Source organism: Molothrus aeneus, chromosome 5, assembly GCF_037042795.1.
Source record: "Molothrus aeneus isolate 106 chromosome 5, BPBGC_Maene_1.0, whole genome shotgun sequence".
Classification (NCBI taxonomy): Eukaryota; Metazoa; Chordata; class Aves; order Passeriformes; family Icteridae; genus Molothrus; species Molothrus aeneus.
In genome coordinates this window covers 4758658-4785040 of record NC_089650.1, presented here as the reverse complement: position 1 = coordinate 4785040, position 26383 = coordinate 4758658, and the positions used below count along the sequence as shown (strand labels likewise).

Genomic DNA, 26383 nt, shown 5'->3' with positions numbered 1-26383 from the left:
TGCTAAGGTGCCCAAGCTGGCAACTTCCATGGTTGCTCAGGCTGTAGCTGGGGTGAGAAATCTTGACAAGCACACCTGGAATGTTCCTGAAGGGTGGGCAGCTGTGGTGACCTCGTGCCTTCCCCTGTCTTCCTTCATCCCCCCCATTTTTTGGGGTGGCAAAGCAACGCTCCCACTTCAGCTGTCATAGCCAGGTTAAGTGGCTGCACTTGCTTCTGTCAAGCCAACACATGCTCCTGTGGTGTGATCCCTTATTAGAGCAGACAGCCCACATCAGCTCTCCATTCTCCCTGCCTCCCCAGAGACACTGCCTCGCTCCAGAGCTGTTCCCATTCTGCTTCTCTGTGGGATGCAGCATGTCTGCCAGCTCCCCTTCCAGCTTCCCCAGGGCTGATTGCATGGAAGATGGAGGAACAAGGAGCAGGAGGAGGGTTCTTATAGCTGCTGACAGCCATGGGTTTTCACAGATGATTTTTCCCCCCTCTCCTATAGATGAACACTTTTGGAGTTCAGGTGGGAAGTCCACCATGTAAATCCAACCATGTAAATTGGATTTCTTTTGCAGGATTGTGCCACCCATCTGCTGGTGAACCACCTGTCCTAGCTTAGTGTTACTGTGTTGGAGGAAAGGTCCAGAACCTTGATGTCTTCTCTAAGCATCACTTCAGCATATTCTCGAGGTGGTCTCTGATCTCTGCCACATTTAAGTTCTGGAAGTGAGTTATGGGATGGACAAATGAGGAGCAGGGAACAGGAATTGTTAGGGTGCTGAAATTACTCTGCTGTCCCTCACTTTTGTGGAAGACATGGATGTATCTTTCATGGATGTGGAAGCCTCCAACTGGTCACATTTCAGACTGCCAAATCCTGGAGTTAGGCCAGATTGTTCTAGGGAAGAGCTGCTGCTACTTAATATTTGCTAACTAGGTAATCTTTTGTCCTTCTGTTTTGAAACAAAACAATGGTTCCAACGTAGAAAGATTGTATTCCCATGTTCAGCAATGATGAAGACAAATATCCTTGTGTGGAGAGCCCAGTGCCATCCACCTGCTTAACTCTTCAGATGTCTTTCTCTTCCCTTACCTGATGGCCACACAGGTAAGCCACAGAATTACTGAGGTTTGGGCAATGTCTGCATTCAAAAAACTAGTTCTAGCTTGCCATGGAGGACAAAAGGCAGACCTGTACTTGTCTTGTGATGGTCTTGTGCTCCAGCAATCTCTGCTATCTTTACAACTCTGGGAGGAGAAACTTCACTTTGGAGGTCTGATCGATGTAATTTGAATTTTTTTCCCCCCTACTTTGTGATCTCTTTCAGGGTCCATTAATGTCAGCTGTACTCTTGTTCACAGCCACTACAGCAGGTTTTCTCCAGGCATGATTCAAAACAGGCACTGAAAAGCAGGATGTGTCTGAGTGTGTGTTTCCTTCATCACAAGAGCTCTGCCTTGTTGGACCTTGCCGAGCTCTGTCACAAGTACGGTGTGGAGTTACTGCTCCCTCCAGACTGTCCTTGGCTGGAATTTTTGAGGTCTGTCCCCATCAGGGTGCAGCTAGTGGCACTGCTAAATGTGGCTGTTAAAGGCCAAGGTCATGACTCCTGGATCTCCTTGGTCATTTTGCTCTGCTGCAGGGAATGTTCTGTGGAGAAACAGAACATTCCCTTGGGCCTCAGGCAGTTTGGTCACCCTGGTGACAGGTTGGCCCTTGGTCTGAGCAATATGTGCTCCCTGTTGGCTTGCACACCTCCTGAGCCAGCTGCACACACAGGCCTTGGAAGGATTCCTCTCCAACCCTCTTCTCCCCCTGGAGGATGGGGTGGTATCTCTTTCCCCCCCTGCATCATACTTGACTTGGTTTCTCAGTAGGGTAAATTGAAGGTGAAGTACAAGCTGGTCCATGAAGCTTCCTCCCCCATCTCAGATAAGAAAGCTCATTAATACAGTAAAAAAAGGTCTCCATTGTTACATGAGAGCTCAAGGTCAGGCTGGTAGTAGTAACTCATATTGCTTCTAAGGTCAGCCTAAGCTTTCTCTTTCTGACAAGCCACGATAGATTGATCATGGGGGCCCTTACATTATTTTTTTTTCTTCTGAAATAGGCTTTGCTTCTCCTGACCGTGTTAATGATGTTTGACTGAGGTCATCCTAGCAAACCCTGAATCCTTCCCATTCCCTTCCAGAGGGCTTGCCTTTGTGCCAAGGCATTGTATGCTTGTTAGGAATTAAGCTTTCCTGATCTCTGCTGCAGCAAAGGAGCTGTCTTCATTGGAGAGGCGAGAAATATCTTGAATGCCATCTGTCAGTTAATGCTCTCATTAACACCTGAGTGACTCCCAACACCAAGCTGGTGCCTTTTTGCCAATTCAGAACTTAAAAGGTGCCAGCCCATAAGGTGAAATATCTTCAGTCCATAAAATTAATTCCATTATAAAACGTCTGTTCTGGTAAGACCTAGATTTTTGTGGGTTTTTTCTTTTTTTTTTTAAACTAGAGAGATCAACGAGGCAAAGCCAGTTCTCTTGAGTGCTGTGAATTAGGTGTCCAAGAAGTCTTTTTTCATTTAGTACTGAGAACCTCCTAAAATCCACACTTGTGCTGGGTGACTGAATGCATTCAAGTCTTTTTCAGCTTTTAAAGCCTTTACTGGACAGAAGTATCACCTCTGTTATTTCCCATAGTGGCTAACTCTGTAATAGGAACTTCAAGAGTAATTACATTTATCTTTAAATGGTCTTTGGTAGAAAGGCTGAGCTCTCCCAGTCTTGTTTTCCATGTTCCTCCCACATACAACTCTTGGACAGGAGTTGGAAGAGGTCTGTTGTTGTTCTTGCTCTCTGTCATCCTCTGGTTTTGTCAGGGTTCTTGGTGTTAATCTCAAGAACAATATACTGTCTGGGATTAGATGCAGGTCAGCCTTGCCTTTTTCCCAGCAGTTTTAGCTCAAGAGCATGCCAGTATTTACTCTTCCATTGCATTTTGTAAATTAAATGAAACAAGAGACTTAAAACACTGTCAACATGATAGATATTCTAGCTAGTGGGTCCAGGCAATTATTTGGCATCTACACTTTTAGAAGGCTTATTTGTGTGTGCCAGCAGTGTCCAAACATTGTTGGTAAATTTTTGTCTCAAATATTTCAGATCCTTACTCTAATGTTTCCTTTAATCCAATATTTGCTCCCATAGGACCACAGATTTTGTGAGGGGTGGGTTTTAGGGGTTTTTTTTAGAGCTGTGTGTTGGGGGAGGGCTTGTAAAAAAATTGGCAGCAGTAGACCAGATAGGGCAATGTGCTGTGACAGTAATTCCACACTTGGGCCATGGCATGCTGCCTGCAGGAAGCACAGATTGACACGGGGACTCTCTTACTGAATCAGTGTTTGGTTTAGCTTTTGTTTGTTTGGCTTGATTTTGTTTACAGTTTTCCAGCCAAGATTTGATTTACTTTGGAGTCTTTAAAACTAAAAGCACAAGTGACTCCGCTTCCTTTGGGCATGAGGATAAAAAAATAAGCATTGTGTGTCTGTACAGATAATTCCAGCCCCAATTTGCTCAGAAGGAATTTCACGTTGAGTTTGCTCCTACAGGGTCCCTGTGGGGCCGGGGTCTCTAGGTGCAGCTGTTCCCTGCCAAACATGCACACCAGAACTCCAACCATTTTTTCCACGTATCCCATCAGCTCTGTGAAATTCTCACCCTCTGTTCCTGAGGTCTCCAAAGGAGCCCCTCTAGGAAGCCGGGCACGGTGATGAGAGCAGTGGCCAAGCTTCTTTTTTCTGACAGCAGAGCATGACCCCACGCGTTCAAAGCCGGGGAGATGGGAAGGGTGCCTCTCCTTTGAGCAGGGGAAAACACTGGGATTGCCAGGCAGGGGGAGGAGTCCTCAGCTCCCCTCTCTGGAGCACAGAGAAACCTCCCTCTTTGGGAGGCAGCCGGGCAGCAGATGGCCGGGCTGCGGCGCTGAGCTGTCAGGGCTGGATCATTTCTCTGCCTGCTCTGGGCGCTGATACCCATGGTGGGGAGAGGAGCCCCTCCCTCAACTTGCTCCATCTTCTTTATGCCCTGATTTTTCTGCAGCTGCTGCTAAAGATCACAGGCAACTTGAGCTGCAGGCTCGGTGGTACTCTTGTGGATTGTCTGACACTGTTCCTCCCCTTTGACACAGATGTGCTAGGTCGTGTCCTTCCCTGTGCCCCAGATTTCTCTTTGTATATGCAAGATACGATTAAAACTTTCAACCACAGTTGCAATTCGGCTTCGACCTCCTTTCTAATCTTTGCAGCAAAAGACAGGGACCTCTGACAACAGCCCTGTGGTTTCAGAGTATAGCCAGGGATAAGACTAAGAATTGCACTGGGCTCTTGAAAAATCATCTGCATCCACGTGGGATGTACCACATAGAAATGCATGTACCATTCCACCACTGCCCCACTACAGCTATCCAAATTGCTTGGCACATCGAGGGGCAACTGCAAAGCAAGGGATGTTTTGACAAGTGAGGGAAAGTTTATCTGTTTTATGAAATATTAATGGTACTAGTCAAGTTGGCATGGGAGAAGTTTTAGAGCTGCAGAGTTCTTCAAGGTACCTTTTCTGATCTGTTGTAGCTGGTTTCTGTAGTACTTTTCCTCGGTTACTGAGCTGTGTGGAAGCTGCCTGTGCTACACATCAGGAAGTGGTTGAGAGGTGGTGAGAGTCGTGGCCCGTGGTCTCACACTTTTCTTGTAAATTGTTTCTAAGACTCCCAATTTACTTTCAGAAGAGGGTTGGTTTTCCTTTGGATAGATGCCCTGAGGCAGAATGTGCCCATGTACCGGTTCAACCTCCTTGGGAATGCTCCAGTTTGTAGAGAAAAGGACACAACTGACCTGACACTGCCTCCACTTGCTGAGTGTTTTTATACATCTCAGTGATGCTGAGAACCTATGGAGAAGAGATACATCTGTCTCCTCAGCTCAGTGATTTCCTTCCTGCCCTCTTCCCACTTACAAAAGAGTTTTTGGAGGTTCTCAGGTGCAGGTAATTCCATTCCTGGATCCAGTCTCTGATTCTTGGGTTTTAATTTTATAGGTAATTCTAAACAGTTATTCCTGGGCATTTCTACTTAGAGCAGGGAAGAACCCCAAGGGCAGGGTTCTCATAGATTGCTGTCCTCCCTGCAGATTTTCTTTTCCAAACCAAGAGAGCTGTTTCAGAAACTTTTTCAAAGGGAAATATAAGAGATGGGATAAGTGAAACTTAACTGTAGGTGTGGTAGACAGGGTGAAGACGAGCACCATCCATTTGTCTGGAGAAAAGAGGTCGGTTCCCATTAAGAGGGAAAATATAAATTGGGTAAGATTGAGAGTGATTGGGAATGCCTTGAGACATCTGTTTCCCATCTCTGGTTCTTATTTCTATCCTTATTCAAAGCGACAAATGCACAGTAGCTGTCTTTGAAAATTGATGGGGGTAGGAACTCAAAAGTACTCTTAAGAACAGAGCTTGTAATGCACTGAACACCGGGTGGACGGCGGAAATTTCTAGTGTTAGCCACTTATGTGAAAGTCAAACTAAAACCAAACTGGTTAAATCAACAGAGCCAGTCCCTAGGGGGAAGGAGAGTTACATAGGCAAAGATTTCAAATGATCTTCTGGAATTAAACAGCTTCCTGGATCAGTTTTCTTTGAGAGCAGCCAAAATGATAAAGCAAGATAAGTGAACTCGTGCAAGTGGTAAAAGTATCTGTCTGAGCCATGCCTTCCTGCTTTTTTTTAGGCAGAAAAAAAAATAGGAGTAGATAGAACCCTTTTACTTTTGTGGTTTCTTTCTGGAAATCCTTTTCATCTGCTAGTTATTGAGGATCCTAGGGAAACTGCTTTTTCAGTCAATTTTATTGGAAATAGCCAGAACCTCTGTATCAGATTTGATGAAATAATCTTCTTCCTTGAGCTCTGGCAGAATTGAAGAACTGAACTTGTGGGGCTGAAACTCAAATGCTGTCTGAGAGCTTACAGTCATTTGCCTTCTGGTTCTGGACTAAGCATCCAAATACCAGTGATGCTTTACTGCTTTCAGGAAAAGATGTTCTAGTCACTGTTTCTGTTCTGGGTAGACAATCAAAGCTGCCTTTCTCTCTTTCTCTCTTTCTCTCTTTCTCTCTTTCTCTCTTTCTCTCTTTCTCTCTTTCTCTCTTTCTCTCTTTCTCTCTCTTTCTCTCTTTCTCTTTCTCTCTTTCTCTCTCTTTCTCTCTTTCTCTCTCTCTCTCTCTCTCTTTCTCTCTTTCTTTTCTTTGTCTCTCTCTCTCCCTCTTTCTTTCTTTCTTTTCTTTGTTTTAATCTAATGGCTTCTATAAATATCTGACATTTAAGACAAGTCATCAAATACCACCCTTAAAATGTCTATAAAGGGAATCTATTATTGTCCCCCTTTCTCAAATCAAAGTCCTTGCTGGAGGTTAGGTCTTGGGATATTTGAGAAAGACAATGAAGGAATGCACAGCTACTTCAGGTAGGTGTAGTGTGTACTGAATATTCCACTTTGAAAAAGGTTGTTTGTTGTAGTTTTCACCCTAAAATTACTACTTGAGGCAGTTCTGAGGCATTTCATAAAATGTCAGTCCTCCCTTTCTGACTGAACTTTGTCAGCATAGGAGGCTGTTCCAAGTTATATTTGTCTGATTGCTGACATTAGTAAAACAACAATACTTGGGAACACTGATGCTTTGCCTGTGTCATGCAGATGGAACAAACTCCAGGTTGCAGAGGACACTAGGTCCAGGTACACTGAAGCATCTGTTGTTAAATACAACCAGAGGGCTGGTAACAGTGTGGTATGGTGAGAGCAGATATCTCTGGGAGGTCAGCTTGCATTTGACGTCAGAAAGAAGCAGGCTGGTGAGGAGGGATCTGCAGGGTGATCTGTGCTTCTCTCTACCCAAGGAGGAAGGGAAATGCTGCCAGGTGGACATGGCTTGAGGCATCTGTTCCTTCTTTCTCACAGTCACTGTCCAGTCGTGGTCCTTGCAAAGAACTCTGCTCTTTACCCAATGTGTGAAGACCTCCGTCTAATAGCTAACTTCTTGTTGACTTTTAATGATCTTTCTTCAGCTGGATCACACTCCTCCACCTCTTTGTTAAAATATAATAGCTTTTGTAGAAGTTAGCAATTTCTCAGGGAAATGCAATTCTGTAGTGCTGGCGCTGTTCCATTAATCATATAGAGTAATCTGCTTGTGCCAAAAACCTATCAAGTGGAGCTGCCTTTTTGAGAGCTGGTGGGAATGTGTACCCAGTGGTGTTCTTGCTGGCATATGGACTTCCCGTGTGTGCAAGAATGGCTGGGGCATGGGGGGGTCCCCTTTTACACAACTCCAGCAGGCTGAGTGAGCCTGGCAACTCTCAGGACTCAAAGTCATATGGACAGATCTTCAGAAAGTTTTATATTTAGGGACATGGCCCCTTTTCCTGAAATTCCTTCCCCTGACATTTTGGGCATTCAGAGTAAAAGCTTAAGTGTCATTGAAATATAGACAGGAGTTCTTTTAGCCTTAAGCTCCATCAGTGGTCTTAAACATGTCAGATGGGGACACTCATTCTCAGTGCTAGATGAGGGTGAGAAATATCTTATTCCTTGAGTTTTATGATGAACTGCTGGCAGTGAAAGTAGGACTTAATGTGACCCAGCTGGAAAATCAGAAAGATCATTTTAATAGTAATGTTTATGAAGAGCTCAAGTGTTCAGCTTGATGATCTGGGAGAGTACAGACGGGGGCTCCTCTGTAGTACTGACTCCTTTTTGGGAGGTGCACTCCTGTTGGGGATGAGCCTTGTTGTGTGGCAGTGTCCAAGCCACGTGTTTGAGGTGGGCTGTGCAGATGTCCTGCCAGAGCCACCAGTGGAGGAACAGGCAGAAAGTGGCAGCACCCATGGGGATGGAGAGAGAGGAGGCCAGGGACCACATACAGCAGCAAAGTGGGGAGGAAGCAATCAGCTATGCAGAGTCTCAAGCCACTGAACCACGGCATGAAAATTTCTTTAGAAGTTGAGAGGAGCAGGGCTTGGCAATGACAGATGTGAAGGCCAAAGGGAAATCTGAAGAAAATTGTCTCCACATCAAATGGAAAGAGTTGGAAGGGGAGCAGACTCAAATTTTGTTGCACCCCATTTTAGTTAAGAGTGGCTGTTGATGCTAGCACAAGGCACTGCCCGTTGGGATAGAAAGGAGATGAGTTGCTACCATGTTTGGCTCATTCTGCTTAGAAAGAAATAAGAGTCTGTGTATAAAAAGCTGCCTGTGACATGACATCCTGTGATGTTGCAATGAGATTGCTGTGTTTTGGGAATGTGAATGACGGAGCTGCACCCACCACAGCCAACAGTTTTCCTTCAGGTGCTCTCTGTCTCTGCATCATGTTGGTTGCAGTTGCTTGGTGCACCAGGTGTTTCTGGACATGGCAGACTACAGCAAGTACATGAGATTCTTTTCTTCCTTGGTTAGATCCCAGACGTTTCACAGCTACCTGGAGGACATCATCAACTACCGCTGGGAGCTGGAGGAAGGGAAGCCCAACCCTTTGAGGGAGTGCACTTTCCAGGAGCTGCCCCTGCGCACGCGGGTGGAGATCCTGCACCGCCTCTGCGACTACCGCCTCGACGCAGACGATGTCTTCGACCTCCTCAAGGTGCTTTGGGCAGCAGCGAGGAGGGAAACTGTGTGGCCACAGGAGCTGGGCCAGATCAGAATCTTCCTGGGATGAGAAGGGGTCACAGTGGGTCAGCAGTTCGCTTTGCCCTCCTCTGCCTTGCTCAGAACTTGGGCCCTTGTCCTGTGTGGATGTATTCATAACATGGGAGTCACTAAGGAAGTTGGCTGCATTGGCTACTCTTTCTGCAAAGAGTGAATTTGGAGGTGCTTTAATAGTAATGGCAGGGCTGTGAGAGCAGAGACTGCTGCCTTGCTGAGGGATGCTGTGAGATGAAAGGATGGGGATGAAGTATACTGGGGGAGCTGGGGGAGGGTAGAGCAGGGGAGGGGGGGAGGGAGCTTCTCAGGGCTGTGCGTGACTGTCGCCAGCACTAATTAGACCTTCCCTGTCAGGAGCACCAGAGATGAAATGTTAAAACGAGAGAGGCCATTCAAATTAGAGATGCCAATCTAAATCCCTCCCTGGACAGAGAGAGAACGTCATCTTCCCCCTGGAGTAACATTTTCCCAGCTCGGCCGGGAGGAGCAGCTGTACTGCTGCTGTGGCATGGTGGGAGGGAAGGAAGGAGGGAGGGAGGTGTTTACCGAGGGGTGTCATCATGTTTTGTGTGACAATGTGGCCGCTTTTCAACTTGTCACCGTCTGGCGGGGGGCTCCCGGTGGGCGCAGGGCTTGGACGCCGACAGCCTCCGCGTGGAGCCGCTGGGCGAGGACAGCAGCGGCGCCCTGTACTGGTACTTCTACGGCACCAGGATGTACAAGGAGGACCCGGTGCAGGGCAAACCCAACGGGGAGCTGGCTGCAGACAGGTAACAGCCCCTCACACACCCCCTCCCATGTCTGGGTGCAGGGGCGAGGGCGGCACGGCCCAGGCTGGAGGGGGCTCCTCCGCCTGACTGCTGTTGTGCCGGGGGGAGCGGGGCCTGGGGAGGGGCAGCGCGGGCGGGACCCGAGTTGCCAAGCAGGCTGGGGGCTGCCATGCAGCCATGCATTGTGTCCAGGCAGCCTGCAGCCTTTGTGGCACCGGCAGAGCCTGCTGTGGGAGCGATGCTGCCTGCCCCACCGCATTCCTGCCTGGCTGCCCCGCACCGGCGGCTCCCAGCCAGTGGGAATCCCTCCTCTCCCCTCCCCGTCCTGTTGCTGCTCTGATTTAATCCCTCCTTTGGTTGGGATCCTAGCAGCTGTTCCGATTTCCGTGCCCCTCTCCCATCCTGCCAGCCTCGGTTGCCTTGCTGGCAGATATTTCATGGTGGTTTTGCCATTTTTCAGGGGATGTGGGGGGCAGACAAACACCCCAAATGTTCCTGGGAAAACGGGCAAGAGACGAGGGCGACCTCCAAAGCGGAAAAAACTACTGGAGGAAAATTTGCTGAGGTATGGAAGGGTTCTCCCTGCAACAGATATAAAATACATACATTCCCAGAGGGAAGTATAATGTATCTCTGGGGTTCCCCCAATAATTATGTATATACCATGCGGCCATCATTTCAAAGCAACTCAGAAGTGAAACAAACTCAGACTTGGTGGATGCTTTGATTACTCTCCAAAGCGGATTCTGACTGAGCTGGAACTTTGGTGAAACAGTGGGCATCACTCTTCCAACCACCTCACTTCAAATGCAGTTCCACCATGCAGTGCTAGGGAATTTGCTCCTGATAAAGTATACTTTCATTGTGTGGCTTGAAGCCAGAAATCCTGGCCACTCGAGTCCATATAGATTTTGGGATGCTTCCCTTAAAAACTGAGATACTGTACTTGCCAAACTTCATCCTGCTCCCTTCACTAATAAAAACTTTATGAAGCTATGATAGATATATATAATTGAAAATATGTATCAAATGTGTGTTCTACAGTGTTCTTTTCTTGGTTTTGCTCTGCACTGAATAATGCGGTGTTCCCTATTTTTCTCCTCAGAAATAGTGTGTGTTTTGGTGATGTGATGTACTTATTGTATCTCTCCTTCTCTTTCTTTTTTGGTAGGGAGAAGGCAGAAGAAAGCTTGCTTATCCACGAGACTCAGATAAGAAATGGTAAAGAGATTTTGCAGTATTGGGGTTGATACCACCCGCTAATAAGGCTCTTAAATTATCAAAACCCAGAGAGATGCCTGAAAGACAGCCCAGCCTTTCTCAGGAGAGTCCTTCTGCTGATGGTTGGGGCCAAGTTTGGAAGGAGGGGCTTGTGTTACAGACTGCCTGGCATTTTGGAGCCTGGGCACCTGCAGGCTTCCTATTTTGTCATGGCTGAGTTGGGGATGAAGAAACCTAACCTGCTGGGATACACTGGAATTCAAAGGCTCACCTAAAAAAGCAGGCTGTGAATGGTCCTCAGTCTCCCAGGGGTAAGGTAAAAACACACCCCTCTTGTTAGCAGGTGTGTTTTTCAGATGGGGAAGAGAGTGGTGTCAGTGATGCTAAGACAGGGAAGGAAGAACCTTTTTGATCCTCTCACTTTTCCTTCCTCGTGGCCATCGGGTGGCTGGGAGTGGTAAACAATGTCTTGGGGGTACCCAGCTAAGGGTTAACGAGGCAAAAAGCGAGTTAGCAACATGATGTGAAAGTGAGTTCAAGGGAGCTGGGACTCATTTGTCATACATGTGTATCCACTGGCTTCCACAAAACCCAGGGACCCGGCCTGCCTGTTGCCTCACAATAAAAGGCAAGGGTGGCATTGTCTTTCCCGTGCCTCCTTCCATTTGCTCTTTGTCTTCAGATTTCCTGGCGGCCACTCCGGCTTCTCCGGAGCTGGGCGGCAGAGCCAGAGCGATGCGCGTGAGGCACTGGGGGTTTTATCAGATCATTGTCTTCAGCAAATTGTGTCACTTCAGCTGCAGAGTAATCTTCTGCTGGCACAAAGCAGTGCCTCAGTCCTGTTTGCTATTGAGATGAGTTGTCCGTGGGCAGCTGGCAAGGGAATGAGAAACAAGGATGCAGGCTCTAGGGGCAGGATGCAGGTAAGCTCCCTGCTGCACGTGGGCAAGGGATGGATGGCTTTGTGTAGCCAGAGCAGCAGAGCCAGCATAGGGCTGGACCTTTGGTGTCTCAGTTACCAGTCCCCTGTGCATTCCCACAGCTGAAACTCTGTGCCACAGCCACTGCACCCCAGGCACCTGACAGAGGGCACGTGCTGGAGGGAGCCTGCAGCTTTTCAGCCTTCCTAGGATGACCTGACAGTTTGCATGTCACAGCCACTCACACTTCAGATCCACAAAGAGCCCAGAGTCAGATTCACCTTTTTTACTTCTTTTTATTTTTCATTGTAAGTTTGCTTGAAAATATATTCAGAAGGTGCATGACATCTGCCAGTGGTGCTGATGACCATTGCTGTCTTTCCCAGAGCCAGTGGTTAGCCCTAGAAAAGTCTGGAGGGAGCTGAGAACCCCCTCAGCCTGAAGGTGTCTGATCCAAAACTTTCCCCACTCCAAAAAAAAAAAAAAAAGAGCAACAACCTTTTTCTGCTCAGAGAGCATCCTGGGGCAAAAGCATACAAGTTGCAACCCATGAGGCTTCCCTGCTCTGTAAACATTTGTGGAGCAGGAACCACATTCCCTTTCTCCAGGTGGGTGTTCCAACCACAATGCAAGAGAGCCCTTCCTTCACAATTAATATTCAAATGTTTCACACAAGGTGGAACAGCTCTCAAAGTGTCTTGGTGGTTGGGACATGCTTCAGAGCAGTGGGTGATCTGCTTCAATCCCACTCTGGATGGAGCAGGGATGGGATGTGAACTTTTGGAACTTCCCCCTCATCTGGCAGCCTGATGAACCCTGTCCTTTGCTTCCTCTTCTGCTCTTTCAAGTGCCTGCAAACAAAATATTTCATTTGCAGAGACCAGGAGGATTTGTTTCCCTGCAGAAATGGTTTGCAGTGCTTTAAAAAAAAAAAAGCTTATTTCAAATTACATTATTTTTTGATGACTTTATTCTACTGCCAGACTAAATCAGGCATTTGCAGTTCCCTATGTCCTGCTCTGGCTGACAGCCCCCATTACAAAAAACAAATTAAATTATTTTCTCCAGTCTACAATAACTGGAATGTGGCCTTGCTACAGGAATGTCACACTACCTGTGTGTTGCCACGTGGCACCATTATTTCTTCACCTGAGTACTTCCTCTCTATCTCGGCATCACTCTCAGAGGCAGCAGTGCTTCTGGTGCATGAAGAGAGCTTTGGGTCTATAGCAAATGGAATATTTTCTGTAACAGTGGCCTTTGCCAGTGTCTTTTACTCTTCCTGAGCCCTGAGGGGAGAAGAGAAGGGATTGAGAGGAGCTGTTAGTCATAACTGCTGTGGAGATAACATCCTTTCATGTTTTTGAAGGGTCCCAGGGGCCTGGCCGTGGGACATGGTGGTTGCTGTGCCAGACGGAAGAGGAGTGGAGGCAGGTCACAGAGAGCTTCAGAGAGAGGACTTCCCTTAGAGAGAGGCAGCTCTACAAACTCTTGAGTGAAGACTTCCTGCCGGAGATCTGCAACATGATTGCACAGAAGGTGAGGAGACATGACATCCTGTTTACCTCTCTTTGACCACTTCCAAGAGCATGGATGCTTGCTGAGTGAAGGAGAGCTAAATCCAAGCAGCCTGTCAGCCCGTTCTGCTCCCTGCACCTACAGCCTGCAAGTCAAATGGATGCTGGGGCTGTTGAGGATGTGTGGATGGGGGGAAGACTCTCCCCCATGCAGTGGCAGTGCTGGAGTCAGTGCTCGAGGATCTGGTTGGTGATTGCACAGCAGTGTAGGTAGGATGGCTGAAGGGGTTACTGTCTTCAGCCGTGTCCTGTGGCCCTTTCCTGCTAGCAGGGGATCTCTGTGCTTTTGAACTGCTGCGATTTACAGCCTGGCTTTTCTATGCAAACTGCCTGTGATTCTGCTTTTACTGCCCTTTCTCTGCTGGCTCTGCTGAAGGGGCACTGGCTGCTTAGCTGTCCTAGCTAAGCCCCAAAACTCTGAGGGGTGTTGTCCGTCAGCTGAGTGTTTCCAGGTGGGACAGATCTGGAAAGGGATCCTTCGGCTGGATGGCTTTGTAAAACAGGCTCTGCAGTCAGCGTGCTGTTCTTGGATTGAGTTCAGTTTGCTTGTTTGCTACCCTTGTAAAGATAATAGGGATTTCATGGTCACTTCTAGCCCTCAGAGTTTCTCCTGCCAGTGTCACCGATGTGCCCTAATTTCCTCCACTCTCTTTTTCCTTCCCTCAATTCTCAACCCTGTTTCAGGAGAAGCGTCTGCAGCGGACAGAGTTTTCTCCCAGGTGGATGTCTGACCATCAGCCCATCAAACCAATCAAGCAGGAGGTGAGGGGGGGTGCGAGGGGGAGGACGACGGAGGGAGGCAGAGCAGATGCCTCCTGGGGGAAGAAATAAACCGCAGCATCGCCATTCAGTGGGAAGGAGTCGCTTGAAAGTGCCTGTGCTGAAAGAGAGATGGGTGGTAATGCCCGTCAAAGGCAGGCTGACACCCGGGGTTTCTATGGCGAGCAGGGAGGTGCTGCCCTCTGGATCGCACAGGGAACCGGCCCCGCCGCAGACCCCGCTGCAGCTGCATATGGAAATCTGCGCTCAGTCTGGGGAATTCCACTTCAATGAAAGTGCTGGCACATTCGAGGCAGTTCAAAGAAAAGTTGAAGAAGGATGAGAGGGCTAGAAGAACCGGCTTACAAAGGGAAATGACAGAAATTCAGCCAAGGGGAAAACGTGAGGCTGCAAACACATGAGGGTGTAGATAGCGCCAAGGGAGAGAATGACTGATGCAGTATGGAGCTGAGCTAGGAGGGGGTCAGCTGGAAATGGAAGTCACAATTTAGGCTGCCTAAAGAAATGCTTATCAAACTGCAGCCTTGTGGGCTCAAACGGCGCTTTCCGTGCCTCCTCACCCTCATCTCCTCTCTGCCCCATCAGTGCAACAGCACTGCTGCTGCTTGAGGGTCTGTGCAGTGAACCAGACCCAGGAAAATGACTGGAGTTAAATATAACCTTTTTCTTTGGTCGGGGTTATTTTTAACATAGATCAGTTTTCCGATCCAGTTCACCACACAGCCCCTAACAGCCACACCAGCACAGGCAGGGACACGGGGCCGTGGAGATGGGGGGTCTTTGAACTGGCAACTGCTACCCAAAGCAATCGGTCAGACAACACCAGATTAGCCTCAGAGGAAAAAATTGTCTCAATTCTATCAGGCTGAGGCATAATCTCTCACTGTAGATGTAATGGAAACGTAGTTACCTGGTGTTTTGTCAAATCCTGGGAAATTAGGCTGCAGGGAATATGCCATGTGAGCTAGAGTCAGGGGTTCCCCCAAAACAAAGGAGAAAGTACAGGTCCCTGTGCAATAAATGTAATTACTTAGAAACAGATGAATAAAAGGAAGGAAGAACCTCTCATCATGCTGCAGATAAAAGCCTGCCGAGAGGAAAATGAGACCCCAGCGATGGTCAGTTTGGGGCCAGAATTGCTCTCTGCAAAGCCCACCATGCAGGAAGCACAGGGACACATGGTTGTTCACAGGCAGCAGAAATCCCAGAGGAGGAGGGGAGTGGGAAACACATGGAGCCTGAATGATGCTAATCAGTACCGCAGGTGCTCCAGGTCTGCAGCAGCAGAGGGCTGTTAATTGCTGCCTGTGGGCCAGTGAAACCTTTCCAGCGAGCAGAGGCCCTCCTGGCACATGCTGTGCCGGGACAGGGAGCCAGCCAGCACCACAGTGGTGATGGTCACACTGCTCCCCAGCAGGATGTGAGGCCATCCCTGCCATGGGACAGCCAGGGAAGTGCCAGCATGTCTGATGGCTTATTCCTCAAGCCGGGGTGGGCAGCCGGCGAGCCTGGGGGACAAAGCCTCAGCCCGGTACAGGTGACCTCCTTCTCCTGGCTGCTGCTTGAGTTGGAGATGTAACTGATCCATGGGCTCCTGATCCTGCAGGGGATTTCTCAACAGGTGGTTCAGATTAGCTCCTCATTAAGAGCCGCCTGAGCAGCACCCTCATTAGGAGAGCTGCTGCGGAAACCTGAGTGGGGAAGGTTTGGCAGATGAGGGGCCAGGGCACTCAGGGCACCCGCGCCTTCTGGCCTCCTGCCCCTGAAGTCTGATACCCAGTGTCTGGAGAGCAGAGCTAAAGGCAGAAGTTTGGCTGTTTCAGAGTCTCAGGGCAGGGGACAGCAGCGATGTTGTGTCCTGGAGTGCTCTCTGCCGGAGGGAAGGAGGCGGTGATGCCTTGGTCTCTGTGGTGTTTATCCTCTGAGTGGGGAGGAAGCTGGAGAAGAGTCCTGTCCTTTTGCCACCTCCTTTTGCCTCCTCCGTAGTCAGGAAGGAAGTTTAACTTGTGCTTGGTTCTTGCTTTTGTCATTCCAACAAGTGTCTGCTTCCACCAACCCAGTAGGAGTTTACTGGTTCGTGTTTGTGTATTTTTTTAACCCTGAGTTGAGCACACTCATCCCCAATGGACTTAGGTGGGACATCAGGCAGAGGTACCTCTGAAAATCAGGTTGTTTCTGTGTCTGAAGTGTCTCAAAGAGCCCATGCAGCACTGTTGCTGCCCTGCAAGTGCTGCAGGGAGTAAGTGCAATTGTGGGTGTCTACTGCAGTCCCTGGGGCTCACTGTGCTGTGTTTGTGGTTTCTGCTTTTCCCTTTGCTTTCTAGATCTGGTAGGATGACACCCTCTCCTTTGTTTAAAAGTGCTTTGTTGATGCCATATTTGTGTTGGCTTGCTCTGGAGCATGCTGTGGATCCTGTGTCATGCCGTTAATGCTGAGGGTGCTGAGTGTGCCCTGCAGGCTTGGAGAGGTTCTGGTGTGAGCACTGCAGCTTGCATGTTGTGTTCCTGTTTCCTTAGGCTATGAGTGATGGAAGTTGTATTAATCTAGGGAAAGGGAAGGTCTCACCTGTGTACCAGCAATCAAAGAAATCCTAACATGCCAGGCTGGCTTACATGTAGTGGTTTGAGAATGTAAAGGCTGATGGTCACATCCTCATTACAAAATATCTTGACATACCAAGTTTGGTGGCGGGTTCCTGCTCCACCTCTTTCTCTTTACCTGGCTCTTTTGGTTCCTATTGCAATTTAAAGATTTGTCAAGAAAGTCAGAGGAAAACTGTTTGACAGTGGTCAGGATCAGGCCTGAAAGGAAGTTGTTTGCAGCTCACAAGTAGCAAATCAGATGGCAGAGCTTTTAAGAAAGGGATATAAAAAGAATCAGAAGTGGAAATGTGGAACCAAATTCTCTAGGATCTTGACCTGTTGTCCTTGTCATAGCACAGTCCTGGGCATCTTGGTGTTTGGATATTGATCAGGGAGGAAAGGTCTGAGAGACAACTGGAATAATCATGCCAAGGAACTGAAAGGATTGCTTTATAAGAAAACATTTAATCTAGCTGTAGAAATGTGGGAGTGTTGTGTAAGTGTCTGAGGAGTCCATAAGGTAAAGGCTGGAATGTGACTGAAGAGAAGGAGAATTTATGTTCAGCCAGAAGAGCATAACTAGGAATAATTGGATGGAATGAGGGGTTGAGAAACAAATTTCAAACTGATTGTGAGGAGAAGCTGGCTAATCTCAAGGCACCTGAACTCACAGAATGATTTCCCTAGGAAAGAGATAGATGTGTAAAGTGATAACATTTTGAGAAAGATATAAAATGGAAAATAAGAGAATGGTTCCCTTGTGAGATGAAGCTCTGAGTTTCACCTTAAAGGATCAGCACAGAATAGGTGGGTTTTATTGCCCAATCTGTCCCTAAATGCAGGATATGGTCCTAATTTTGTCAAGAGTCCCATGACCCTCTCTTGGACACTTCTCTGTGACTGTTGGTGGGTGAAGCATAATTCTCTTAATGTATTGTTTCTGCTGGTGATGATGCATGGTGCTCATCTACAGACAACTGGAGTGGGAGTTTGTAGGGCAGCACAGGGCTGTGTAGGGGAAGGGGAGGCAGAGGGGGAATGAATGTGCAGTGAAACCAGACAACATTTCTAGGTGTTCATCAAAACACCCCCAGGTTCCATTCCTGGGCAATGAAACAAGGACAAAATAGTAATCGTGGTGCCAGAATTTTTTATTTTTTTCCCTGGGGATTAATAATGGGCCTGGAGAAGTTGATGGTCTGAGCAGCAGCCAACGGACCCCGGCTGATTGCTAATCCTCAGGAAATGCCTTCTGCCTAAGTGGTGGTTGCTGGTTATTCCCTGAAAGTGAAGTTGGAGCAAACTGTAGGGACATTGTTTTTTCTGGTTGATATTCCCTGCTGATATCCCTGTGCAGGATTAGCTTGCTTTGCTCTCACTGGGATAGCATTTGGTTCTTTTGGCCCAATGCATGATGGAGGAAGAATATCTTGGTCACAGGGGTAGGAGTGGCTGGTGGATGACTGATACATTTGTCTTAGAACTAAATTAAGGTAATAAAGATAATTCCACACTTCCATATACATACCTCATACTTTACTGGAGAAATAGAAGCAGGCAGTCCCCGGTCTGGGAAGCCTGAAGTCTTAAGTAGGATCAAACACAGCCTTGCAGCCTGCTGGCAGTGAGGAGGTGAGAAAGTGGGGCAATAAAGAGCCAGGTGTCCTTGAATGAGAGAACTGGTTTTGGGACCCAGCAGGAAAACTGTCCAAACAAACAAATGAGAGCCAGTTCAGGGGAGATTAGCACACAGAAATTTTGAACAGGAAAGGAAAACATTCCTAATGCTACCTTGACGCAGGGCTGTACCAGATGCTTTTCCTATTGAAGTATTCTGTGTTTTGCAGCAGAGACAGGTTTGGCAAAGTAGTCCTTCTCACACTTACAGTCAGAGCTCTGCTAGCTGGAAGAGGTAGAGGTGTTGTGTAAGGGTGTCAACAGCCTGAATCCTTTGCCCAGAAGGGAAGAGAAATGCGGGTGGTGCATCCCTGACAGAATGGCAGCTTGTCTAACCCATCGCTTCTCCTTCCATTGTCCTTGTGTCAGTAGGATTTCATTGCTTGGCAAATAACTTCCCTTTCTATGTTGCTTTTCATCTAGGAAATCGTACATTCAAATCCTTTTCTCCCCCTTTTTTTCCTCCCAGTCATCCATTGTAGGTGTGCTTTAATACCTCCTTCAAGTAAACCTGCCTCTGCTCAGCATTCAATGAGCCACTGAGTTACAATTTTTGGTGCATCACTGTGTTACAGGTAAACCCAAATGTGCTGAGCTCAATGGAGAAGCAGAGGCGCAGAGAGGAAGAGGAGGAGCGCCAGATCCTTATAGCAGTGCAGAAGAGGGAGCAGGAACAGCTGCTAAAGGAGGAGAGGAAGAGGGAGATGGAGGAGAAGGTCAAAGCAGTGGAAGGTAACGTGGAGCCAGTGTGGAACAGGAGTGGAAGCTTTCAAAGTCAAGACTGAGATCTTGAATTAAAGTCTGCCATTTGCATTCCTCCCCTGCCAGACTTGCTAATGAGAATCTTTTCTTGTGCTTACCTTTGATAAGTTGGTCTGAGTGTAGTTTCTTTTCCTTTGTCTGTCCTCTCAGTGTTGGTGGCTGTTCTCTAGGGCACCTTTAGACTGTGTTGTCTTCTTCAAATTGTGCTAATTTTCTTCCTTGCCCCAGCTGTAAATTTTTTTCTCCTACTATTCATGTTGTTTCTCAGTTCTGTCTCCCCACTTGCCTCCTCATGATTTCCCTGTGTGCAGGATTAGCTTGCTTTTCTCTCACTGGGATAGCATTTGGTTCTTTTGGCCCAATGCATGATGGAAGAAGAATTCCCTTTGAGGAGAAAGGGAATGGGATAACATGGGAGTAGCAAGAGTAGTATTTTTATATTACTCCTGGCCTTACCAATTGGAGAACTAAAGATGAAGGGACAGGCTACATAGGGCACCAGAGGTGGCAATTTCAGGTGTTGGTCTAAAACGTTTGTGGTTGTGAATTAAATGTTGATTTAAGCTGTTCTGGAGCAAACAACCATGTTGTGTTGAATGCATCAGATCAAGGCACAGACAGCAGGCAGTATATGTAGGTATGGGTGTCAGAGCAAGCTCATTTCTCTCTGTTGGCCTCCCTTATGGGCCATTCCTTTAACTTTCCTTCCACAGTGACTGGCTGGGCTGTTGTAGTTCCATGGAAAGGCTGAACGTCCTCAGAAAGCTGTGGCAGTGTGGAGCAGGATCAGTATAATTGAGTCCCAAAGTGGATAAAGAATCAGAAAAGGGAAAAAAAATATTAAGTTCATGCTACCCTTCTAAACTTTCCAAAATGAAACAGTTTGCTACCAGATGTTTGGTAGGAGGCCAGATATTATCTAAGAATAGCTTCTTTTACCTGCTTACCTTTCTAACCATTAGAGAAACCAATTACTTCCTTGGCCTTCGTGTATTCCTGGTTGCTAGTCCTAGCTAATCAGGTGCTTTAAATCTAGACTCACCCAGCTCCCATATCTGCCACAGATATCTGCTTCCCCTGGCAAATTGCATATTCTCTGTGGTTTAATGCTTCATCTTTATCGACAAAATTAGTCATGAAGTTCCACAAGAGCTGCAAAGATAAATGTTCCTGTAAAATAGTTTTGGTTTGTTATAAGCCATTTCCTTTTCTGGGTAAATGCAATCATTACATCGCTGGATTCAAAGACATCAGAGCCATGCAAAGAAACTGGTGTGAGGTTGAGCAGTAGCCTCTTTCAAGAGAAGTTAGCATACATTCTTGCTTTTATTGGCACAGGTGCTTTAATTTTGTTTTGTGCAGTTTCTTTCACTTAGTTTAAACTCTTTTCTAGTCCATTTAGGCTTAGTCAGGAGAAGTCTTCTTTTAAGCTGGTGCAAAACCTGTTTGCAAAGGTTATGTTGACTTGTTCAGTTCAATCACTACAGTATTTTTTTATCCCTAGAATAAGCAGCTCTCCAGGTAAAACTGGCTCCTTAATGATCTTTTCTTAGTACCGAGCATACCCACCACTAGCATTTGTTGTCATGACAGTTCTGATGTCAGTTATGATGGAGAGGAAATGATTTGAAAATTAAGTCATTTGTTTTACTTGGTTCAGACTTGTTAAAACTGGACATCTGACAACAGAAATTTTAGGGTAACAAAGATTTTCCTCTAATTTTCAGTCTGTTTGGAATGTAGTATTAATTTTTTATGGCCTTCTGTAGAGGGGAGATGTGGAATATCTTCTCTGTAATGAAGTTCACTTCTCAGTTTTGGATGGTATTCCTGTTTTAACATCACATTCCTGTTTCCAGCCCAAGATTACACTTTCCCCAGCTCCAACACAGCCCCCAGGTAGCAAGTTTCCTGCTGGGCCCATCTGCACTCTCCTGAATTTATAAGTGAGGGAAGCTTTCTACATTTCTACCACAACAGCAGGTTAGAGTTTCCCAGTTCTCTTTCCAGGTGCTGCTTCAACATAATCTCTCACATATATGAGTTTCTAACTGTTTGAGGTATTTTTTAGGGCATTATTTAGATTTTGAAAGCTGCTGGGTAGGACTTGACCTGGGCCAACAGTATGAGAATGAGCTCTGGCAGTGATCTTGAGCACACAATGTTAATCACTAGCTGTGGTAGAGGCTCCTGCTATTAATCCTAGCTGAGATCTGGTACCAGGGTAGCACTCCTTGATTGCTGTCAGTTTACCAGGTCAGATCCATGGCAGACGTTGGTGGATTTCTACAATCTACACAAGCTTTACCTCTTGGCTGCTCTTGTCATGAGATTTTCCATTTGCTGCCCAAATAATCACTTCATGTTCTCCTCAGCTTTCTCACTTAGGCAGCCATTGCAATGCCATCTAAGGATTGCAAATTTTATGAAAGCAGCATGAATTCTGAACAGTGCTTGGACTCAGATATTCCCTGTTACCTGAAATGGGGTGTTGGACTTCTGGTCAGGCAATTCTCTTAGATTCTGTGGGACACCTAAGATGCAAGTCCTATAATCCCAACTTCAGTGCTACCCTGAGTCTTCTAACAACAAATCTGGGCTTTCTTTCACCAGTCTTTGACATATCTGCCAATGAATGTCCCTACAAACACTCACCTTGTAGCTATTCCTACTTTTCTTGTGCTCTCAACCTCCATCCCAAATTTATTTTCCACTGACAGAGTAGGGCTTTAATAAACATTTTTCCACCGGAGGTGGTATCTCTTGAGTAGTTGGCATTTTCCAAAGGCAGAGCCTCTGCCAGAGTGTGATAGCCAAGTCTCCCTCATCTTTCTTTCACTCTGGGTGTTCCCTGACATGGCCTGTTCCTGTGACATCTCTCCCTGAACATTACTTTCACAGAATTCTGCTCCTGCAGAAGGTTGGTCCAACCACAGGTGTTTCACAAGTCAAATGAATTCAGATTTCCTATAAGAAAAAGGAAATGAGGTTCATAAGAGCCCATAAACTTTCTATTATGAAGCAATCTGTTGGCCAGCTGTCTGGTTGCAAACCACAGGTTATATTACCAGCATTGCTTCTTCCTGTGTCTCACTTCTTTAAACAAAAGCTGTCCCAGTGGCCCTCGTGTGTGGCAGGTTGCTCACTCTGGCTGCTGGCCATGAGGACCTACCTGAGCAATCTTCCCAAAGCCAGCCATGGAGGATAACAATGACCCCAGTTACTCATTGCCACTCAGCTGGTAGAACTTCCCTCCCTCAGCACTGCTCCTCATCCCATTCTGTGCAAAGCTGCCTCAAGTTCACCTGCCTGAGGTGAAGCCCCTAAAGGAAGATAACAACAAGCCAGCTCTTGCCATAGTGCTGTGCTGTGCCTAGGGCTGGGTGTTGAGCTTCCCTCTTTGTGCCACACCACTTCTGGAAGTTGCCTAAGGCAGCATCTGTGTTACAGTGGTGTTTCAAAATCTGTGACTGTAACCAAGGGAGGATGATGAGGCGTGGTGATGGTGCACTGTATTCTCACCTCACCTGCTCCTGTGCTGGTGCTGCTTTTGCTGAAAGAACAAGACCATCTCACTGGAGCTCTTGAGAGCTGCGGGAACACCTTCTGTTTCCCTGCCAAATATGGGCCAAGAGTGCTGAATGGTTTTTCATCTCTTCCCACTGCAGAACGGGCCAGGAGGAGGAAACTTCGTGAAGAGCGGGCGTGGCTGCTGGCACAGGGGAAGGAGCTGCCCCCTGAGCTTTCCCACTTGGATCCCAGTTCCCCTGGCAGGGAGGAGCGAAGGACCAAGGACATGTGAGTACACAATTGGGCATTGCAGCACACAAGTGTATTGAAGCAGAGTAAGTATGGCAAGGAGAGGAGTGTGATCATTCACAGGAATGCAGGATGGAGAGCAGTGAGAGGAGTAAGCTGAGAAACATCTGGGTTTGGTCCATATGAGAGGAGTGTTTGTGAGGAGGCCTGCATGATGGCACTGCATGGGTGGAGGAGAAGATGAAGTACAGAGCATGTCTTATCTATTCTCAGTCTGCATATTCACTATGGTGCTTCCCGTTACAGCTTTGAACTGGACGATGAGTTCACAGCCATGTACAAAGGTTAGTCCCGCTCCAGCTTTCTCAAAGTGAAATGCTTCTGTGTGTTTGTGAGTGTAACCATTCACCTTTCTCTTGCTACTGCCAGTTCTAGATGTGGTGAAGGCTCACAAGGACTCTTGGCCCTTCTTGGAGCCTGTTGATGAATCCTATGCTCCCAACTACTACCAGATCATTAAGGTATGGAAAGTGGCCCAGCCATCTTGACTGATGCCCTTTGTTGACTGGGATGCAGTTTTTTGGAAGTGTTTTGAAGTTTGATGGGCTGTATTACTCTCACAGTTGATCTCCATGATTCTGGCAGTCCCTTCTAGCCTTACAAGTCAAGAAAACCAAAAATGGTTGGCTGCCTCTCTGGAGAGCATCCTCTGCTGCCCATGCCCTCTCTGAGCTCTAACTTTGTAAGCCCCACTGTGCTTTCTGTAACTGAAGGGAAGTTTGGTTGTATTCCAGGCCCCCATGGATATCTCCAGCATGGAGAAGAAGCTGAATGGAGGTCAGTACTGCACCAAGGATGAATTTGTGGGTGATATGAAGACCATGTTCAGGAACTGTCTTAAGTACAACGGAGAAGGCAGTGGTAAGAGCAGTAAGATATTGCATTTGTCTATTTGCAGTGCTCAGCCAAAGCAAGCAGTGCCCTCTTCCTCCTCACCAGTACTTGATTTGTGATTGTGCTCTTTCAGAATATTTTTGGGAGACCAGATGAAAGGGTAATAGTTACTGAGACCTGCGTTGGGTTTTAGTGAGGCTTTTAGCACAGTTTGGTCAGGCTGAATTGGGTCATGGCATACTGAGGACTGCCATGGTGGTAGATGATGAAGGCAGAGCACACAAAGAGAGGAGAGTCTGTTTCTTTGGAGCTCTTTCCTTCAAGTGTTTATGTGTGCCCCTTTTCCTCATAGTAACTAATACAGAATGAAAAGCATTGCAGTCTGGTTAACTGCCAGTGTTTGTTGAGTACCACAGGAAAGTGAGGAGTGAACCATGCCTGTCCTTTGGATGGAAAATGTAGTTTTTAGCTTCCTTGGCTATTGAAGGAACAACGTGAGTGTGCAAATGGGAAATCCTGGGTTTAATTGCCATGCCAATTAAAATTCTATGTGTTGCTTAGATAAGAAATCATTTCCCATATGGTGGGTCATCACTGAAGACTGTCTCACCAGCAACACCTGGTGAGAAAGGGAGAGCAGTATTAAGAACAAATCAGCTTGTTGCTGTTGGCTGCAAGTAAAAGCATACCTGCACTGCCAATGGGAGAACTCTGTTCCTCAAGGAACTTCAGGGTTAGTTTTATGGAAACAACTGGAAAGTCGCTTGCTTCAAGGCCTTGTTACCAGCACCTCTCACATGTCTTTTCCTTCCTATCCACTCAACAAAAAGTAAAAGCACATCTCAGCAGAACTGTCCAGTACAAATGATGCAGTGGGGACACTGGTGTTGGCAATAGCTTTCGTGTCAGGGTCAACAAGTGCTTTGGAAACTACACAGATAAATGTGTTTGCTGATTTTCCTCTGTCTTGTGGCCCACAGCAGAGACCTGAATGAGTCCAAGAAAAGCCTCTGAAAGTAATCAAATAGCATTGCTGGAAGTTCACATTTCTTCTCTCAGCACTCCTGCTGGCTAACTGTGCAGGTCACACATCTCTGTGAGCAGAGGTGGTGCTCCCCTAATGTAATTCTTGGCACTAGGCTGGAACACTGAGTTAATGCTGACTCTGCAGGCCCTGCTGCCAGTGGTACTTTGTCATGCCTGTGTGCCTGTCCTCTGCTGGGGTTACTGAACAGAACTGATGCTGTGTTGCTTATGGAGTTTAGGAACCAAAGCCAACTAGTTAGAAACAAAAGTCTTCCTTGGAGAAACTTGGCAGAGGGGAGATGATTTATCTGATGTTGCATAATTGCTTAATTGCTTCTCTCTACGAGGCTCTGACATTCTTGGGGGTTTTTGACTGCAGAATACACAAAGATGGCTTACAACTTGGAGAGGTGTTTCCACCGAGCAATGATGAAGCACTTCCCTGGGGAAGATGGAGACACAGACGAGGAATTTTGGATCAGAGAGGACGGGAGAAGAGAGAAGAGGAGCCGGCGGAGCGGCCGCTCCAGCGCAGGCAGCGTCTGGACTCGATCACGAGACCCAGATGGGCCCGGCAAGAGACAGCAACGCCTGGAAAATGGAGGAAAACCTCCTCCATATCGAGCTGCTTCCAGGGCTCCTGCTTCTTCCTCCTCTTCCTCTTCCTCCTCCTTCTCCTCGTCCTCTGTGGATGACCCAAGTGGCAACCCCATGCAGGCTGCTCGAGAAGTGGGCCCTTCCAATGGGCGAGGCTTCCCCCGCTCCCTGCAGTACGGCGGCATGCCCAGCCCTGTGCCACATCCTGGACAGATGGTAAGAGAGCAGCTCCTGCTGTCCTCTGCCCATCAGGACAAGGGAGGGAGGGAGGTAAAGGAGAATGAAACTTCCTACCATGAAATCCTTAGTGCACGTCAGGAACCTTTTCCCAGAGATAAAGGGTCAGAGCTATGGTTCCTCCTTTCAGCCCTTAGATTTAAACTGGTGCAATTTAAGTCTTTGCCACATTAGGTGGGGGCAATCTCCTAATGTTTCTCATGGCTCACATGTCCCAGTGTAGGTTGCACAAACTGATTGCCCCCTTCTCTTCTCTCCTTGGAGAGTAGCCCCAGTGTGCATGGAAAGCTGTAATATTTCTTCCCTTACCCCCCAGTTTATGAAGCTGAACAATCTGGTCTTCTTTTGTCTCAATTGTTTACAGATGCCTGGTAACTTTGTGCCATCTGTGTACTACTGCATTTTGTGCTTTGAGTATTTATAAAAGCAGTAAACTGAATCAAACAAAGGCCACCCTGGACTGCAGCAGTGATCTATCTTTAGCCCAGCATTTCTTCTCTGAATGTCACCTCTGTTCTGCCTCCCTTCTGGGCTGTTCCTCACCCATCCTTCACTGCCTTTTCCATTTTAACCAGTGATTGCTTGTGGTGTGATGTATCTGCTGTTCTCCTGAGATCTAGGCTATCCCTTGCCCTTTTAGCTAGAGATCAAACAGAATTTTTAGAGTATTTCTTGTGCTGCAGATAGTGGGAGGCGGTAGGAGACCTGGAGGCATTGAGTATTTTGAAGGAAATCCAGCACACTCCCTGTTGTCTTCCTGCTTCCATACTCTTGTGGTCCATTCCTCTTCTTGAAGCAAACCACTGCCCCCTCCAGCCTTATTTCTTGCAGCCCAGTATTTGGGTGGCAAGTGA

The 26383-nt window shown here is 47.3% G+C and overlaps 1 protein-coding gene across 1 annotated transcript in view; it reads left to right on the top strand.

Annotated features, from left to right (window-relative positions):
* The window catches only part of CECR2 (CECR2 histone acetyl-lysine reader), a 92788-nt gene that overhangs the window by 60468 nt on the left and 5937 nt on the right, over positions 1–26383 (top strand). The window contains exons 3-14 of the mRNA XM_066550366.1: positions 8481–8664; positions 9357–9496; positions 9957–10061; positions 10668–10717; positions 13007–13176; positions 13899–13976; positions 18830–18986; positions 22685–22814; positions 23082–23119; positions 23205–23296; positions 23570–23696; positions 25075–25508. Coding sequence (XP_066406463.1) covers positions 8481–8664; positions 9357–9496; positions 9957–10061; positions 10668–10717; positions 13007–13176; positions 13899–13976; positions 18830–18986; positions 22685–22814; positions 23082–23119; positions 23205–23296; positions 23570–23696; positions 25075–25508 — 1705 coding nt within the window. The remainder of the gene's footprint in view (positions 1–8480; positions 8665–9356; positions 9497–9956; positions 10062–10667; positions 10718–13006; positions 13177–13898; positions 13977–18829; positions 18987–22684; positions 22815–23081; positions 23120–23204; positions 23297–23569; positions 23697–25074; positions 25509–26383) is intronic.